The sequence below is a fragment of the Miniopterus natalensis genome, chromosome 2 (genome assembly GCF_054644295.1).
Source record: "Miniopterus natalensis isolate mMinNat1 chromosome 2, mMinNat1.hap1, whole genome shotgun sequence".
Classification (NCBI taxonomy): Eukaryota; Metazoa; Chordata; class Mammalia; order Chiroptera; family Miniopteridae; genus Miniopterus; species Miniopterus natalensis.
The window spans coordinates 150434998-150452725 of NC_142082.1; the positions used below are offsets into that span (position 1 = coordinate 150434998).

The following is a 17728-nucleotide window of genomic DNA, read 5'->3' on the forward strand; positions in this document are numbered from 1 at the left end:
TATTTTTAAAAATGGTTGCAATAAGAGTTAACCATTGTACCTATTTTTTTTTTTTTTAATTGTAGCTGAACCACTTTGAGTTTGTTTTTAGGTTATTGTTCCTTCTTCCCATAATAAACTGTTATTTTGTATAGCATCCAATATTGCTATTTAGTTACTTCTGTGAGTTTGTCTTCCTCCTAAAATTTATGTTTCTTGAAATAAGGGACCATGTATTTAATATTTCCTGTATCTTCAGAAGTGCTTAGTTAGACCTTAGGCCTAGAGTATTTGCTTGAAAAATACTTGCAGAATTGCACTGACGTTTAAAGAGAATGACTGTTTTCCAGGTAGAAGGAGACAAACGTGAGATGTTATTTTAAAAGGCTAACTGGCTGCTCAGTGTGGGTCTTGGAAGGCCAATTGAGAATAAAAACTAGAATCATCAAGAAAACTGTAATATTCATTGTTGGCCACTTAGCAGAGGTTTGTGCTTAAACTATATGAGAAACTATTTTAAAATTGAAAGGTGACTTGAGCATGAAATCAGAGCAGGCGGGGTTATCGGATGAGCTGACTGTCATCAAGGGAGGGTAGCTGGATGCATTGGTCTCTGTCATAGGGACTGATATCTATGAGGGCTGATAGTAAATAAAGGTGGGGCGTCAGGGAAGCCTTTCTCCTGGGTGGGCCTGGAAACATGTTACTAAATTCTTGCTTATCTACTCCTATTTCAGGCTTCATACAAGATACACCTTTTCCTTTAACCCAGTATTTGTTCATGCAGGTTAGAGTTTAATTGATGGGGCCTTAGCTATTTCAGTTCTACTCATTTAAGCTCACAGTTCAGGCATTTTAATTGGAATCTGAGTATGAGTAGTTACTAGAACAGCCCAATCAATTCACAGATCATAATTTTGATTAAGTTATTTCTTCAGGTAAATTTTCTAACTCATACACTGTATTTTTTCATAATTTCTTTTCAGGAATTTATCCTTTTTTTGGGGGGGGTGCATGTAGATTTACAAACTAGAAAGACATATTCAGGACTTTTCAACTAATGAAGTTTGACATCATGAAATAAAATTATAGGCAAAAAGTTATAGGCATCCTAGCTCAAACAAATGACACCCCAATGGAGGGAAGGAGTAGCCTTCCTATAGGAAAGCTGATATGGGGTGTGTGTGCATGCGTGTGTGCGTGCGTGTGTGTGAACACTATTTTTTAAAGTGTCTCATATGGAAAACAAAAATATTTTTCAATTAATACAGTTATGTTTGGCCTCCCACCCTAGTTCTTTCTCTTTGTTCTATGGGCAGCATCTCTCTTCATATCAGTCCATGAACTAGAATTTATTTTATTTTATACTCTAGAGGTTCAACAAACAGTTATATTTTTGAGGCCTGCTACATTTTCAACATTCACAGAAAAATAAGTTGTTTCTTCTGGACTTCTCCAGACTATGTGGCATTTTGTAGAGAGAACAGGGAAATCGGATTCAGAAGGAGCTGGCGGCATTAGATTATTCGGTACTGGACTGTGTGCCCTTACTCACTTGCTCAGTGTCTCTGAGCCTCAGCTTACTCTCTTTTCTTATAAAATGGCCTTCGCAATAATAACTGTCTCAGTTTACTTAGTGTGAATGTGCTTTGTTTCTAATAGGATTTGGGAAGGAAAAATCTTTTATCCCTGTCATGAATCCAAACTGGATGATGTATTTTGATAATCGCTGGCATTTTGCAGTATATATATCATTTAAGAATACTTGCCTTTCTCAAACTTTTAAAATTGTATATGTTTGGGTAAGTAGTCTTTGGGAATTCAATCTAGTCAGAGATGATGTATTCTAATACATTCATATGACCAAAGTATAAATGAAATTTATCATCATAACAGTAGAGGGAAGTTTAAATTGTAAATTTTGGAGACTATGTTATGAAGAGTTTATGGGGTTTTATTTCTCATCATATAAAAGTTCTAAGACTTTTTGTTTCTCTGTGTTTGACTTTACTATCATGTGTGATGGATCATAAGGCCTAGAAGAAACAGTGTGACCAGTAAAGTCTGTGATTAAGACTGGTTACCTTTTTGTAGATAGAAACCCATTCTTTTATATTTGTGGTTAAAAGCAAATTATTTTCTTTTAAATATGTGTGTAAGATAGTTTTTGAGTCCCAACCACTCTGCAATATTTTCCACTGTCATCTCTCCTTGATATTTATGAATTGTGAAAGTTGAATTACATTTTTTTAGGACACTTCATTAGCAAAAACTGGGAACACAGGAGGGGCTGGTGAACATCTCCATAAGTGGAGAATTACTTTTTGTAAATATATATCACGGTAATGGAAATGTTTTAATTGACTGTTTACCAGCCATTGCTGAAGTCAGGGTGTCTGCTTAGGGGACAGAAAATTATTTTAATTTGAATTTTGACTAGTAGTCTTTGAATCTTATTTAATTCCAAATGTAAATATGGCTGGTATTTTCTCTTCTTTCTAGGAATAGAAACAGCTAAGAAAGGGTACCAGATTGATATGAAAACTGAAGGCCTTTCAATAACAAGGGCAGACAGATAAATGCACAGGAGTAATAAATAGTCTTTGTGGAGGAGTAAGACAGCTTAAGCATGGGGTTCTTATGAGTATTAAATATAGAAATATAATTTAGCTATTATAAACTATTACCAATTAGTGGAGAATGAATATGGAGCACAAATTTAACTTTTAGAGCCTTCAAGTCATCATTTTGGGCAGCCAAGGTTTTCAGAGCAAGTTATAGCTTCAAATGATCACTTTTGAGGAGAAAATTAGTGTTAGGTAGATATTTTTTCTAATAATTGACTGCCTTACTAATCAGAGCCTTGTGAACTTAGCTTTTTTATACTACTTAGGGTTTTGATGAGCATAAACGATAGGGCTGCATTACTATCATTGGATTTAAGAGATATTCCGATAACCAGAGAAATCCAGATTTTCACACCTTCACATTTTCCATTTTTATTCTGTTGTAGAGGTGGAAATATCTGCTTTTGAAAAAAGAATAAATAGACACTAATAGTGGCCTTGTCTACCTTTTAAATCTTTTCCTCTACTGGGAAGAATCTTCAAGCAAGATCTGTACGTTCATCTCAAATTCCCAAACCTTAAAAGCGACATAAAACTCATCAGGGCTGATGTCAGGCCAATGTCAGTAGATGGTGCCTCGCCGTTGCCTTCTAATTGTGTGGACTGATGTGACCATGTGCTCTGAATCCCGAGCAGTTTTGCGTTAGTGACAACTCACAGTTCAATTCAGGAAGCATTTTTGAGTATCTATATACTCATGAATGAAGGAACAAAAGGTAGAAACCAGTTCATTCTCTCAAAGGAGTTTAACCTTAGAAAGTGGAAAGTCTTGTTAGTGGCCAGCCGCAGTGCAAGGCTGACCAAATAACCCCCCGGCTTCCTGAGCTCCAGTAATGTTTTTCGAATAAATGCAGGCAGGTCTGTGGCGACTTTTTATTTGGTTGTGTGTGTGTGTGTGTCTGTATTACATATACACATATACTATATTATATACAATAAATACACAGTTATACATAGATGTCTATATTTATATAAGTATTTTGGACTTATATTCATCTAACATTTTCTGTTTTATTCAACAGAAATCTTCTTGACAGAGACACATTTTCTAAATCTGATCCAAGTAAGTATCTGTTTACTTGCTTTTGAAAGCCTGCTTATTTTACTTCCTGATTTTGCATAAATTGTGTGGAACTGATAGTTCTTGTTTAAATACTTGTTTTAAAGCATAGAAAGAAAGAAGGGGAGCAGCCTCAAGCCCTGCATGCTCATCTTTCTGGGCAGCACTCTGCTGAAAAAAGGAAGTTGCTTAGCATTTTAAGACTAGGATGAAAGTGCAGATGACTCCAATGTAGGACAGTTCACCTGTGGAATTCCAGTCTCATGGCATGGCCACATGGCAGAAATTACGTTCGGTAAACAGTCCTATGGGCGTGGGCTGCAGAATGGCTGTTGTGTTAGCAGGCATGAAAACAATTGCATGTGTCCACCAGAGCTCGTGGATGACCAGGTGTATTGTTGATGAGCAGTAATATTTTGAAAAGAATCTTTTTTTTTCTCCTGAGCAGTAGGTCTCAGCAGCGGGCTTAAAATATTCAGTAAATCATATTGTAAACAGATGTGCTGTCCTCTGGGCTTTGTTGTAGATTTAACATAATTTTTAAGGGCCCTAGGATTTTGGGAATGGTAAATGAGCACTCGCTTCAGCTTAAAATCACCAGCTGCTTTAGCCCCTAACAAGAGAATCAGCCTGTCCTTTGAAGCTCTGAAGCCAGGCATTGCCTTCTCCTCTGTAGCTATGAAAGTTCTAGATGGAACTTTCTTCCAAAATAAAGATGTTTTGTCTACATTGAAAATCTATTGTTTAGTGTATCTACCTTCATTAATTATCTTAGCTAGACCTGCTGGATAACTTGCTACAGCTTCTACATTAGCACTCGCTACATTCACTTCACATTTTTATGTTATGGAGATGGCTTCTTATTGTAAACCTTACAAACCAACCTCTGCAAGCTTCAGACTTTTCTTCTGCAGCTTCCTCACCTCTGTCAGCCTTCAGAGAACTGAAGAGAGTTAGGAATTTGCTCTAGATTAGGCTTTGGCTTAAGGGAATGTTGTGGCTGGTTTGATCTTCTGCCCAGACCACTAACACTTTCTTCATATCAGTAAGAAGGTTGTTTTGCTTTCTTATCATTTGTGTGTTCACTGGAATAACAATTTTAATTTCCTTCAAGAACTTTTCTTTTTGCATTTGTAACTTGGCTAGCTGGCCTAGGAGGCTTAGTTTTCAGCCTTGCTTGGCCTTTGACAGACCTCCCTCACTCAGCTTACTCATTTCTAGCTTTTGATTTAAAGTGAGAATTGTACTACTCTTTCTTTCACTTGAATACTTAGGGGCCCTTGTATGATTATCAGTTGGCCCAACTTCAATATTGTTGTGTCTCAGGGAAGAGGGAGGCCCAAGGAGAGGGAAAAAGACCAAGAACAACTGGTCAGTGCGACAGTCAGAACACACACAACATTTAAGTTTGCCATCTTATATTGGCATCCCAAAATAATTATTATAGTATCATCAAAGAACACTGATCACGGATCACCAAAACCAATATAATAATGATGAAAATATTAGAAATACTGAGAGAATTACCAGAATGTGACACAGAGACACAAAGTGAGCAAATGTTGTTGGAGAAATGGTACTGATAGACTTGATTAATGCAGTATTGTCACAAAACTTTTATTTGTAAAAAACGCAATATCTGCAAAGTACAATAAAATGAGGTATGCCTGTATTCAGGGTGGGAGTTGCAAAAATGAAATACAGTGTATAATTTGCTCTAGGTTATCCCTCCTATGATGGCTTTGAGCACAGTAGGTATTAGGAAAAACTTCTGACTCTGTCTAGTAACATACTGAAATATTTCAAACTGTTAACTGTAGTTTTAAAATTTATCTACATCTGTGGCATAATGCAGAGACATTAGTAAATTCTCATTATAGTTTTTTATGTGCCGACTTCTCTGTGTAATAAAATTCTGAAGATCTGGTATAGTTTGTTTTTTATTTCTTTACAAAATATTTCAGTCATTTAATGATTTACTAGCAAGAGTAATAATTTTCTTGCAAGAGTAAGGCTGGGAATTAAGAACTAATTTTGATGTTGCTTTTGGACAGTTGAAAATAAATTATATACATTCATATCTGATGTTTATAAATGACGTTAATATATATTTTATTATCTTTTGTAGTTTGTGTCTTATATATACAAGGAGTTGGAAATAAAGAATGGAGAGAGGTAAGAATTAAAATTTTTTTTAAAAATCACTGCTCTGGAAAATATGGTATAAGTTACAATTTGATGAAGATATTTTCCTGCTTTTAGTTATTTTAAGTCTTTCTAGACCCAGAGATTGAATTTCTTCTTCATTTTGTGAAAGTAACCTTTGAGTTTTATTTTTATTTATTTTAATTTTTATTTTATTGAGTTTTATTTTTAATAATCCTGAATATTTGGCTCATTTATGACGTTCCTATGGAATATTCTAACCTTGAAACTTGTATTTTCCTTAAATTCTATGTGTAATTGAGGTCTGTGGACTTAGTCTCACTTTTACAGGTCAGCTGCTGATCTTCATAAAATACCACTTTAAAGGGTTTTAAGTGTGATGCTGCTATCAACTATCACCTGCCTTTTGCCATTTAGTAACTTATTTGAAATGAAAGTAGAAACTCTGTTTCCTAACACAAATATACTTTGTTTAGTAAAGCAAAAGCAAGGAGGCAGAATTTCTACTTTAGTTCATTTGCTCTCTAGTGTATGTCTAGGTTCAAATGCAAGCACGGATGCAGGAGGGGAGCCCATTAAAATCAAAGGCCTTTCCATCTGCTCGTAGCTGCTGGTTACCTCAGGAATTTAGTGCATTGCTTTAATGAGGTCACAGTTTCTGGAGAGATTTCCCTAGTGAGGTTCACGCTATTTGCTGCCACAGATTGCTCCGCAGCCAGCCATTCTACCAATGTGTCTCAGTCGTGAGATTGAGGGTAAGAATAGATCACTGTCATTTATTCTCAAAACTGAGGGGATAAACCAATTCGAAAACCGTCTCTGCTGATGATGGGTCGGTGGGATACTGAGCACCACTTTCTTACCCACTTGCTTCTGCATATTTCCACATGCTTATTCGGTATGTATGTGAAAGCCTGCATGTGCAAGTGTGAGCTGGCCAGGCCTGCCTCCTCTTCGCTCCCCGGGTAGCCGATAACATCACCAGCCAAAGCATCGAATTGCAGTTTTTGCAGCCATCCTTGGCTTTCTTCCTATACCTTCCTCATTTAATCAGTTATCCTGTGTTATGAATTCTTTTTCATAAAAAAAAAAAGTATATCGATAAGCCACCTCCTTTATTCAGACCCATGTTGTCTTTTGTCTTCTTATGAGTCTGTGTCTCTCTCGCTTGTTCCTTTAGTTATTCCTTTGACTATTTTCCTGAAAGATAGGCTTTCTTTTGTTATTTGCTCTACAGTTGCCTTTCTCAAAGGCCTGGGACGATGCAGTGGAACTGCTGACTGACCATAGGTCAGGCTAGATAGGGCTGAGCATTTACCAGGAGTGTTTGGAAAATAACATTACTTGAGGGGCCAATACAGGAACTGAGATGAGATCCTTAGGCACAGGAACAGGCATCTGGACCCATGCAAATTCTGAAGGATGAGCCTTTCCTGTTGCCTAAGCAGTGAGATATAAATTTCTTACTTAATTTACAAGGTCTTTTGTAATAATAATGATTAACGTTGTAAGTCCTCTAGATATATTGACTAATTTAATTTGCGTAACAACCCTAAGGAGTAGATATTATTATAATTCTTATTTTACCCATGAGGAAACTGAAGCACAGAAAGCTTAAGTGACTTGGTGAGAGTTACCCCGTTGTGACAAACAGAGTAGAGATTTGAACCCAGGCCATCTGGCTCTAGAGCCGGTGCTGTCAGACCACCTTGCTTTGCAGAATGCTCAGCTGATCCCAACCTTTACATTCTGGTTTTATGAATGGAAAGACATTCTATGAATTGATCTTTGGAGCTTTGTACTTGTTTTTTTAAGATTGACTCTGAAGGAAAGACAATAGGAGAGGGAGGCCTATTATTTAGGGAAAATGGCATAATTATGGACAACAGTGTGGTGACTGTGGGGGGAGGTGGGTGGGGTGGTGGAAGAGGGTATATGGGGGATAAATGGTGATGGGAAAAATAAGAATAAATAAACATGAAAACAAAACAATATTGAACATTTTAATTTTTTCTCTTTGAAGGAATAGAAAGTATTAGTAAGATGGGGTAATGCTCAAAGGGGGTATAAAAACAAAGTAGAAACGGAGAAGGTGATGAGAAATGGGACTCGGAATTATATAGAGTGGGTAGAAGCAGATGGACAATATGGGGAGATACCAGTTAAGAAGCATTTTCAATAGACAGAATTTCAAAAGAATTAAAAGTGTTAAGAATTAGAGAATGATCAGGAAGAATAGAAAGGAAATGCCAGATGCAAGAAACAAGCATTTGTAGCTAAAATCTCTTGCATTTAGCAGCTAATTGAACATGCTGGATAAAGAGAAGAGATGGAAAAATGAAATACACTATATATATTATTAACTCACCCCAAACCATTTGAGTAAGACATTTTCCTTATTTTGGGAGCCAGTGTGATATAGTGATTAAGGGAGTGCACATGTCCTCTCAGTGTCTCTGTTTCCCCCTCTGTCGCGTGGGGATTGATGGTAATGATTCTAGCTCATGTGGTTGTTCTGAGGATGAAACGTGAACCCCTGATAATGACTGTGCGCCTGGCACATAGTAAGTAAGCAATATATGATTGAGAATACATGAGGACTCTAAGAGATCTAAAAACTTTCATAAGCATAACAAAACTTATTAAGTGGCAGGTAAGTAAATTCCTGCATGATAAAATTCCGTAAAATTCATTGCACAAGCCCAGCAGTTGATGGGAAAATGACCTATGGGATTTACTTGGCCTCAAACCTAATATGAAGCTGTGGTATTACACAGCTGCTAAAAAGCTAATGCAATCTGAGGATTCACTGATGGATGTGCAGTGCTTACATCAAGGAGATAATGCTATTATGCTGAGCTATATGAAATTGTCATTTTTGTAGGTCAAAAATGGTAGTGTTGGCAATTTCATGTGATTCAATCGAATGCTATTGTATTATGCTTTGGTGGGAGCAAATCTATAGTGTTATTTTTCAACCATTGAAATGCTAAGTATGTATTTTAGGAGGGCTACCATCTTGAAGAAAGGTATGGAAGCTGTGCTATATCAGTGAATGAATGTTTAACCTGAAAAATACTAAGACTCCAATTGTCCTCAAATTCTTAAAGTATTTTCCTTTAGAAATGGGGGTATACTTACTTGACATTGAAACAAACAAACAAAAAGAAACCAAAAAAATTGGCTCAAAGGATGGAGAAACAAAGAGGCATTATGTAGTCCACTGTGAAGAAGACATTTATAACATTTGGAGTATCCCACAGTAGAACGGGGTTTTTTAGAACTGTATCCTGGGTCTCTAGTGTTTGTCCTACATTCAAACTAGGTGTTAGACTGATACATTAGGTAAGAAGTTGCACCTGATTGGCTCTAATTTCTTTCAAAGTCTCTGACTTTATGGTGATGTAGAGTTCAAAAGGAGTTTTCATTTTATTCATTCTATCCATTTTAGTTCACGCAAGTGTCTTTTAAGTATTGAACATTATTTTATAAGATAATAACAAAAACCAGTATAATAATGGTGGGAGAAACAAACTTTCCTCTACCCGTCTAGGTTCTTTCAGTTGGTCTAATAATCAAACAGACATGAGGCAGATTAACAAAAGAAAATGTCCAAATTTAATTACATATGTACATACGGGAACCCCACATGCGTGAAAGTTACAGACCCAATGTACATGAGAAGTTCAGAGCAGAAAGGGAAAAATGAGTTATACATGATATTCTGAGCTTAGGACGAGGTGAGGCACCTTGGGGCTTCAGAGGGGAGGAAGGTCACTGCAGGATGACAAGAAGCGTTCATGTTCAATAATTAGAAGTGTGCCCTGCCCTATTAATAGGTCATAAAAAGTTATTTCTGGTGATAATTCTTATTATAGGCAGGGTCCTTATTGAAATTCTTTAAGGAAAGGTAAAAAGTTTCTCATGAGCCTGCAGGGTCTCGATTGCCTTCAACTCAAAATAATTCCCATGCCAAAGTGGCTCGCCTTGTGGAAGCCTGGTTTGAACTCCTTTGATAATTATTCTCAGGATATTTGGAATCAGACTAGTAAAATGCTATTATAGGTGCTTGATTAATAATTTTAAATACATCCATCCATTTATCAAGTTAAGCTTTATTTCTTGGGTGGCTATCATGGGTAAAATTTTAAAATAGACAATATTTCTACCTCAAGGAGCATGCAATATAGTTGGAGAATTTTACCGGGAACTTCAGTATGTTTATATAATTAAGTTACTGGTTTAAATGTCAACACTATGTCAATAATATAGAGGTTGTATTTGTTTTTGAATTTAGATGTATTCTGGAAAAGCATGTAGTAACTAGCCACATGGTTTTATGGGATGAATTAGTCATAGATAGTAAGGAAGAATTAAAAAAAATTAGAAAGGAATCCAACATATGTTGAAACAAATGCTCCAAATAAAGTGATAGAAAAATTATTTAAATTTATTCTATAGCTGAAATCTGCAATTTTAAAATCATGTCTGACACTATTAGAATTACCTGCATATCTTCAGTAAATTCTATTTAATGATTGTGAATTATCAAAAGCTCTCAAAGTAATGGATCTTTTAAAACAAAAATTATATTTTAGTGCATAATAATTTTGGAGCTAGAAATGATACTCAAGTGTCATGAATTATGAAATATGAAAACCTCTTAGTGGCAAGTGGAAATAGCAAAGTAACATCCCTAAGGATGCACACTTGACTTTGAGAGGTTCTGAAAGTGTTGCAGTTAACTCCTTCGAGTTAAATTTTAGTTATCCATTGGTAATCTGTTCTGTGAATTACTTTTAAACACTTAAAATTATAGAGTTGGTTCCAGATTTCGTAAGTTAGTATGTGATGGAAGCAAGCAAGCTGAAGTTGTTTGTAACCCACCCTGACTGTAGTTTGGAGGCAAATTTACTGCCACACGCTGATTATTATAGTTAGACACTGTCTCTGCTTCTGTACCATTCCCTTGACGTTGAGCTATTTTAACATTTATTCATCCCCATACTGAATAATATATGTATAATATATAAACACATATATTCAGAAAGGATGAGAATTCTTCGTAGCTCAGCTTAAATATTACTTTACCTACTCTCTTTTCTAACCTTCACAACTAGAATTTCCTCCTTGTACCTTTGAAATTCCATAACTTCTATAGTGTTCTTCTGGTCCTTGTGTCCTTCTACTTCATATCATTCAACAAACATCATTTTCTTGTCTGTCTTAGCTTCACTTCCTAACTCAGTGCTCCGTAAAGGTCAGGCTCTGGCCCTGCAGCATTTTGGATGGGGCTTTATTCTTAGAAGGTGCTCAGTTAATATTTGCTGAAAGGATAAATTTGAGGAGAGCCTTAAACATGGGCACACGCTTCTCATGGTTTCAGGATTTACGAGTGGGAAGAATCCCTCCAGATCATTTGGTACAAAGGTCACGTTTTTCATGGACATTTATGTGGTTTGCTAATTAGTTCTGAGAAACTGATGCTTGTTGTGCTGCTACTTAACTTTAAGGACATATTTTGGAATTTGAATTATAGCATCTGTTGAAAACATGCTATTTGTCTCTTAGAGCTTAGGAGACATTCCTTTTATTTTCCCCTTTTTGTTCTGTGAAATATTATAGTGAAGCATCAAAAGTTATTGAAACAGGAAAGAGGAAGCTCTTTCCTATAGTCTTTTGGCAACAGCGTTGCTAAACCACTCAGGGTCCTGTGTGGCTACTGACACTGTCTTCATTGTTGCAGATCAAGAGAATATTTTTGTTTGGTTTGGTTTTCTTTGTTTTTTAAAAAAATATTTTAACTACAATCTAATTCTGAGCATTTATTTGCTCTGTGCAGGTTATATTACTTTAGTAGACAGTTGAAGGATTCTCACTGTAGGTATCATGACTTCTCCACTGTGACTGATTGAGAAGACATTTGATATTCTCTTACAAGAACAGTTGTGCAGCATGTGGTTGGAAGAACTTCGTAAAACCAATATATTCTCTGGACTATCTCTTTTCTTTGTCACTAGTTGTTCCAAGCAAAAGATGGGTAACACTAATTAACTTCCCTTCTCTCCAGCACTGGGCCCATCAACTCTTGGCTGCTTTTGCATCTTGCAATAATACCAAACAATAAGTTTTTGTATTTTATCTACCTTTTGTGGTTCTCAGCAGAAGTGTTGGTCTGTGACAAGTGGCTCCATTAGAGCTGGAGGCAGAAGTCCCCATGCCTGATAATAATAGCTGAATATTGGAACAGGATAAATTAAAGATAACTTGAGGCTTTGGTTGATTTTATATTTCTCCAGAGTGGATTTACTTTTGCTTCTGGGGAAACAGCCAAGCTAGGAAAAATTCACCTTCTTTCAGTTAAAGATTTGACTGACTTTAGGCTGAGCTTCATTCCTCTCGAGAAATGCTTTTCTGATTGATTCGTTCTTATGCCTTGATGTAGCCTTTAGGGTCCTAAGCCAAAGCTTTGTTGCCTTATTTTTTTAAGTATCTCTTAAAAAATTAAACATTGACAAGTGGAAAGAAATATAGAATGAACATGCATTTAGCCCCTTTCTGAATTTTTAAAAACTGCATTGTCTTCCCCAGTTGGATGAGGCTATGGAAATCTATCCTTTTTTTTTAGATGCAGGACTCTGCAGGTCTCTTTTCTCCAGATGTTTGTTTCCACAATTTATAACTTTTTTATTAGTTTTTTGGTGCCTCCAAAAAGGCTATTTTAATATTTTGTTCAACCTTTCTAGTTGTTCTCAGGGAAAGAGTTGGTCTGAAACAATCTACTTTGCCACTGACGGAACTAAAAGTTTGTTGTGACCACTTTTGAATGAAGATGATTCTCAGACTTAGCTTTACAATATATCTATTTTCCTATAAAAATCTCAACAACAAAAAATTAAACTGAATAAAACTCATAAAAATAAGCACTGAGAATTTAAGAATCTCTGTGCTGAAATTGTGCCTACAGTTCTACCTTACACAATAATTTCAGGAAGGGGAGAAAGTGTTTCAAAATCTTAAGAGAAACAGTAGTAGAATTTAATAATTCTTTAAAACAATCTAGGAATTATTAACTTGGAGGATTTCTAAGAAATTTATTAAAAGTTAGTTTCGAGCATTTAAAATACATTATTGCCTACTTTTTAATGAATGTCAGTCAGTAACATTTATTGTGCGTTTTTGTGAAGAATTGCTTTTAACTATTCAAAAATATCGGGGTTGGTGTGAATACATTTTTCAAGTTCATTTTCAATTGATTTTAGATAACCATATAAGTAAAATAACCTAATTTAAAATAATTGGGCAATCTAATTTAAATTAAAATAATAAAAGTAATAATCTCAATTTATCTAAAAATATTTTGAATCACAGAAATGGTAAAAAAACTGATCTGTGATAAAATTAACCCATAATCCCCTAGTCAGAACCTCATGGATACACTGAGTCCATTCCCCGCCCCCCCTTTTCAGATTGTAAAACATGTTACTAATCACAGGATTAATAGCAAGCAAAGACATGGTAAACACAGTTCCTTAAAATATTGTTATTTTTAAAAATTATGACAATAGTAAGTGTTTTAAATAGATTTTAACATTAAATAATCTAATTTTAAAAATTGATGGAGTTTAGTCCTTTCTATATTTTATGTATGACAATTACAGTGACATGACTAAGGTGCCCTTTTTTTGATGGTTAATAATTTAGGTTCATTCCTAAAAATAGAAGATCCTAAAAAGCGAAAAAAGTCCCTTATGTGAGATATTCTGTCTTATCCAAGAATGTTAGAAGGAAGTCACTTTACTGCTTGTTCCCTCTCCCACTGTGTGCGTGTGTGTGTATGTGTGTGTACATATATATGTACTTCTATAGCTACATCTCATTGATCTATAATAATGTAAGATCTTGATAAAGCCTTCAGGTTTTATACTAGCCTTCTTATAATTGAGTTTAAGGTTATTAATTTGTAAAAAAAGACGAGTCTTGGATAGTGAGTTACATAACAAAACTATATCTCTTTCCCTTAGAAGAAAAGATCCATGGATCCTCTGGTAATCCCAGTGTTTAAGTTCCGAGAGGAATTGTATAAGAATGTAAATCTTCAATTTTGGGTCTGTGTACATGGCGCCCACGTGCGCTTCCACTCGGTGCCTTTTGTATAGTCCTAAACTGAGGCTCTTTTCATTGACTTTATCTTAATATTATGTCTGCATTGCTCAGTTTATCTAGTCTTCTAGTCTAACCTCTGCAGACTGTCCTCTCTATCACCGCTACTGAGATGCAACTCTAATATAGTAACTGAATTAGAGATGTGTGCTGGGCCAGGGGACCTTTTCCCTCATCACTTTTACTTCAGTTGAAAAATGAATATGCTGCTGGGTGGTTGTTCTGGGCCCTCATAATGTTAAACATTTCTGAACATATTTCTCAAAACAAGAGTTCATCTGCTTGGTGCCATAAATAGATGAGTGTTCTTTCCAGTACTGCTCTTCTCAAATAGTCTAACAATTAGTTGATTTAGAAATCAGGAGTACTTCCATTCCATCATTTTGTTCATAAATTGGAAAAGTACATATTTATCCGGTTAGTTTAAGCATAAAACAAAGGGGAACTTTCAAAGTCTTGATTTTGAATTGTGTGTTTTTTGGTTAATTCTCACCCGAGGATATTTTTTCCATCGATTTTTTTAGAGCGTGGAAGGGAGGGGGAGAGACAGAGAGAGAAATACATCGATTGGTTGCTTCCCGAATGTGCCCCCACTGGGGGACTGGGCCTACAACTGAGGTATGTGCTCTGACTGGAATCGAACCCGAGACCCTTCAGTCCATGGGCTGACGCTCTAACCACTGATCCAACCCTGCTTGGGCTTGAATTGTTTTTTATTTTTTGCTTAACATTTTATGAGAAACAATGTTTTATGGTCTATCAAAATTAACAGTTTATATACTTTTTTCCCAAATGACTGAAAATTTTCACACTTGGTGAGCAAAAGAACATTTTTCTAACATTTTTTTTTGAATTGTGAGATGATGAAACTTAATACTGTATAATTATGTAAAAGTGCTTGACTGTCCACACATTTTGATAAGGTCATTGTGCCAGAGATTATTATAATCAGGTTTGTAAGTACTTCTGACAATCCAGTTTGGTTGATATTCAGAAAAAAACTTTTGAGGCTACAAGTTACAATTCTTTCAAATGTAACTGTTTTTGGATGTATACTATTGAATATTATTAATAATTGTCTTTCTTCAAAATTTTAATTCCCTCTCATCTGCATAGCATTATATGTAACTGTAGATTTTCCTAGCAATTAGAAAAGTTTTATTTTGTAATATAAGGCATTAGCTAAGACAAATTTTATTTCAAGTCAAAAAGATTAATCACTTGGTGCTTAGCTAATATAATTCTAGCCTCTGGGAAGGAACCAACGCATTTCCCATGAGCTGAACTAGTCATAATGTATCTGAGGAACAGGAGTAGTGCTTAAAAGGTTTATGTTTCTGATTTTAAAAGTAAAACATACTCACTGTAAGACATTAGGAAAACCCAGAAATACCTAATAAAAAACCATTTAGAAGATAATTTCTACATTCTAGCATACCTTCTCTTTTTATCTGTATATATATAAACTTATATTTTAATCAAATTCAAAATACCATACATTGATCTTTTTTTTTTTACTTTGAACAATATTTTGCAGATCTCCTTTAGTGAACCATTTGTTCAATTTTGTACAGGTGTAAGTCAAACATTGTGTGTCCTTTATCTTCATGGAGCTCAACTGTCTGGTGAGGGAAATATAAAACAAGAAAATAAATAAAACTATAATTCCTAAGTATAAATTTTATGAAGAACAAAAACTGGTTCTATAAGGAGAGTAAGTTCACAGGTGGGGCCCAGCTTTAAAGTGGGTGTTCCGTAGAGCCCGAATGCTGACATTTAAGCAGAGGCTTAAAGGGTGGGGAAAAAAGCCAGCCATGCAAGAGTGGGGCTAAGAGAATTCTAGGAAGAAGAAATAGCAGGTGCAGAGGCCATGATATGGAAAGGATCTGGTGTGAAAAGGGGTCTAAAGGAAGACCATGGCCCATGATGAAGTTCAAGAGGTAGATGGGTCCAGACCCTGTAGCTGAAATAAGAGGTTTTATTTCAAGTGCAATGAGGACTTTTAGAGTGGTGGAGTTACATGACTGTGTTTGCATTTTTCAGAAGATTACTCTGGATGTTATATGGAGGATGAGTTGAAGAGAGGACAACAATAAGGAGAGATGTGAGTTAGGAGGCTCTTGAAGTGATCATGAGAAAGATGAAAGCTTGAATGAAGCTAATGACAGGAGCTATGGAGAGAAGTGAAGAGCTCTAAGATGGGTTTTAGAGTTGGAATTGATAATTTCTGACTTTGCCATGAACAGGAATTGAGGAGGTGACTTCCATTTATGGCCTATGGAATCAAGTAAGATAATGGTGCCATTTATTGACAAGGGGTAGACTTGGTAAGGACCAGGATTGGAGTTTAGATGACATTTAACTTTATATGATAATTCTGAGGGGCCTGTAAGACAACCAAATGTGTAAGTTAAGAAGACAGTTGTATGCAGTGAGAGGCCTATAGTCAGGTGAGTCTGGGCTGATGATACACACTTGGAAGTTACCACCATGTAGATGGGATTTGAAGCCAAAGAAGCAGTTAACCTAATAGAAGAGTGGAGATGGAGCGTTGAAGAAGGCCAGGAACTGTGTTTTGACAATGAAAGATTGCATGCCTGAGAATCTACGAGGGGGGAAATGGGGAAGTGTGCTGTCAAAAAGCCAGCAAAGAAGGCTTCAGAAAGGAAGGAGTGGACAGCTGTGCGAGGAGGCCCAAAGATTGACCACTGGATTTAGCAGTGTGAGGGTTATTGGTGATAGCATCTAAAGCAATTTCAGGGCTGTGCATCGGAAATTATATTGTAATAGATGTTCATAATTTATAGGAGATTAGCTAAAATTTTAATGGCTACATATTAATCTTCCCTTGAGATGGTAGCGTGTACTCAGCCACCCATATTGCTGACCAGCCAGGGCTCCCGAAGAACAGCCTTGTGGATGTTTTAATGGCTCAGTGGCCCTTGGGAATTGCTGGCTTGCAATTCAGTGAGGTTTACCCTGGGGAACTGCACTTTATCGTCTTACCACTGAGCGTGAGTTGGGTTAAAATCCACAAGGAGGCTTTGTTGCACTGGGGTATATGAATATTGGCCGAGTTTCTTTGAGAGTATTGTGCATTTGCCCCTTGGATGCTCTGGTCTGGAAACCATGTCACCCTCAGGCAGTAGAAAGGCTGGGAGGGCCCAGGCACTCTCTGGTTCAGATTTGTACTCTTTGACCTCTGCACTGCCAGCCTATGGTTATTAGGTACATGCTCTTGTTCCCATTCCCTAAAAATGGGAAACCATGGATAAGTTCATTGTGGAACCTTTTCAGGACCCAATGTGTTCTATGCTGAAATAGAGGAGAGTCCTAGGAAGAATGCTGAGTGTACTCTACCACAGGGACTTAGTTTGGGACTCTCTGTTTCAAGTCTGTCATCTATACAGTAGGACAAATGACACCTACCACTCAGGGGTAGGATAAAGATTTAAAGTAATGCGTGCAAAGTACTTAGAACCAAGTAAGTATTCCATAAATAGTGGCTGTAATCACTATTGTTCAAAGTAAATGCTCAGTATTTTGGAAATGTTGAATTAGTTACCTTGGTTATGGTTTTTCTGTATGGTATTTGTCCATGATATAAACATTGTTTAATGCATCAGCCTCTGCAAACCAGTTCTTTTTTGAATAATTAACAATAGCCATAGTAAATCCTTTGCCATCAGTATTTTGTACCATAGGTTTATTATCAAAATTTACATGAGCCCAT

The 17728-nt window shown here is 36.2% G+C and overlaps 1 protein-coding gene across 1 annotated transcript in view; it reads left to right on the forward strand.

The window, feature by feature from the left end:
* CPNE8 (copine 8) overlaps positions 1-17728 on the forward strand; it is a 181003-nt gene that overhangs the window by 21729 nt on the left and 141546 nt on the right. The window contains exons 2-3 of the mRNA XM_087814729.1: positions 3629-3669; positions 5795-5841. Coding sequence (XP_087670855.1) covers positions 3629-3669; positions 5795-5841 — 88 coding nt within the window. The remainder of the gene's footprint in view (positions 1-3628; positions 3670-5794; positions 5842-17728) is intronic.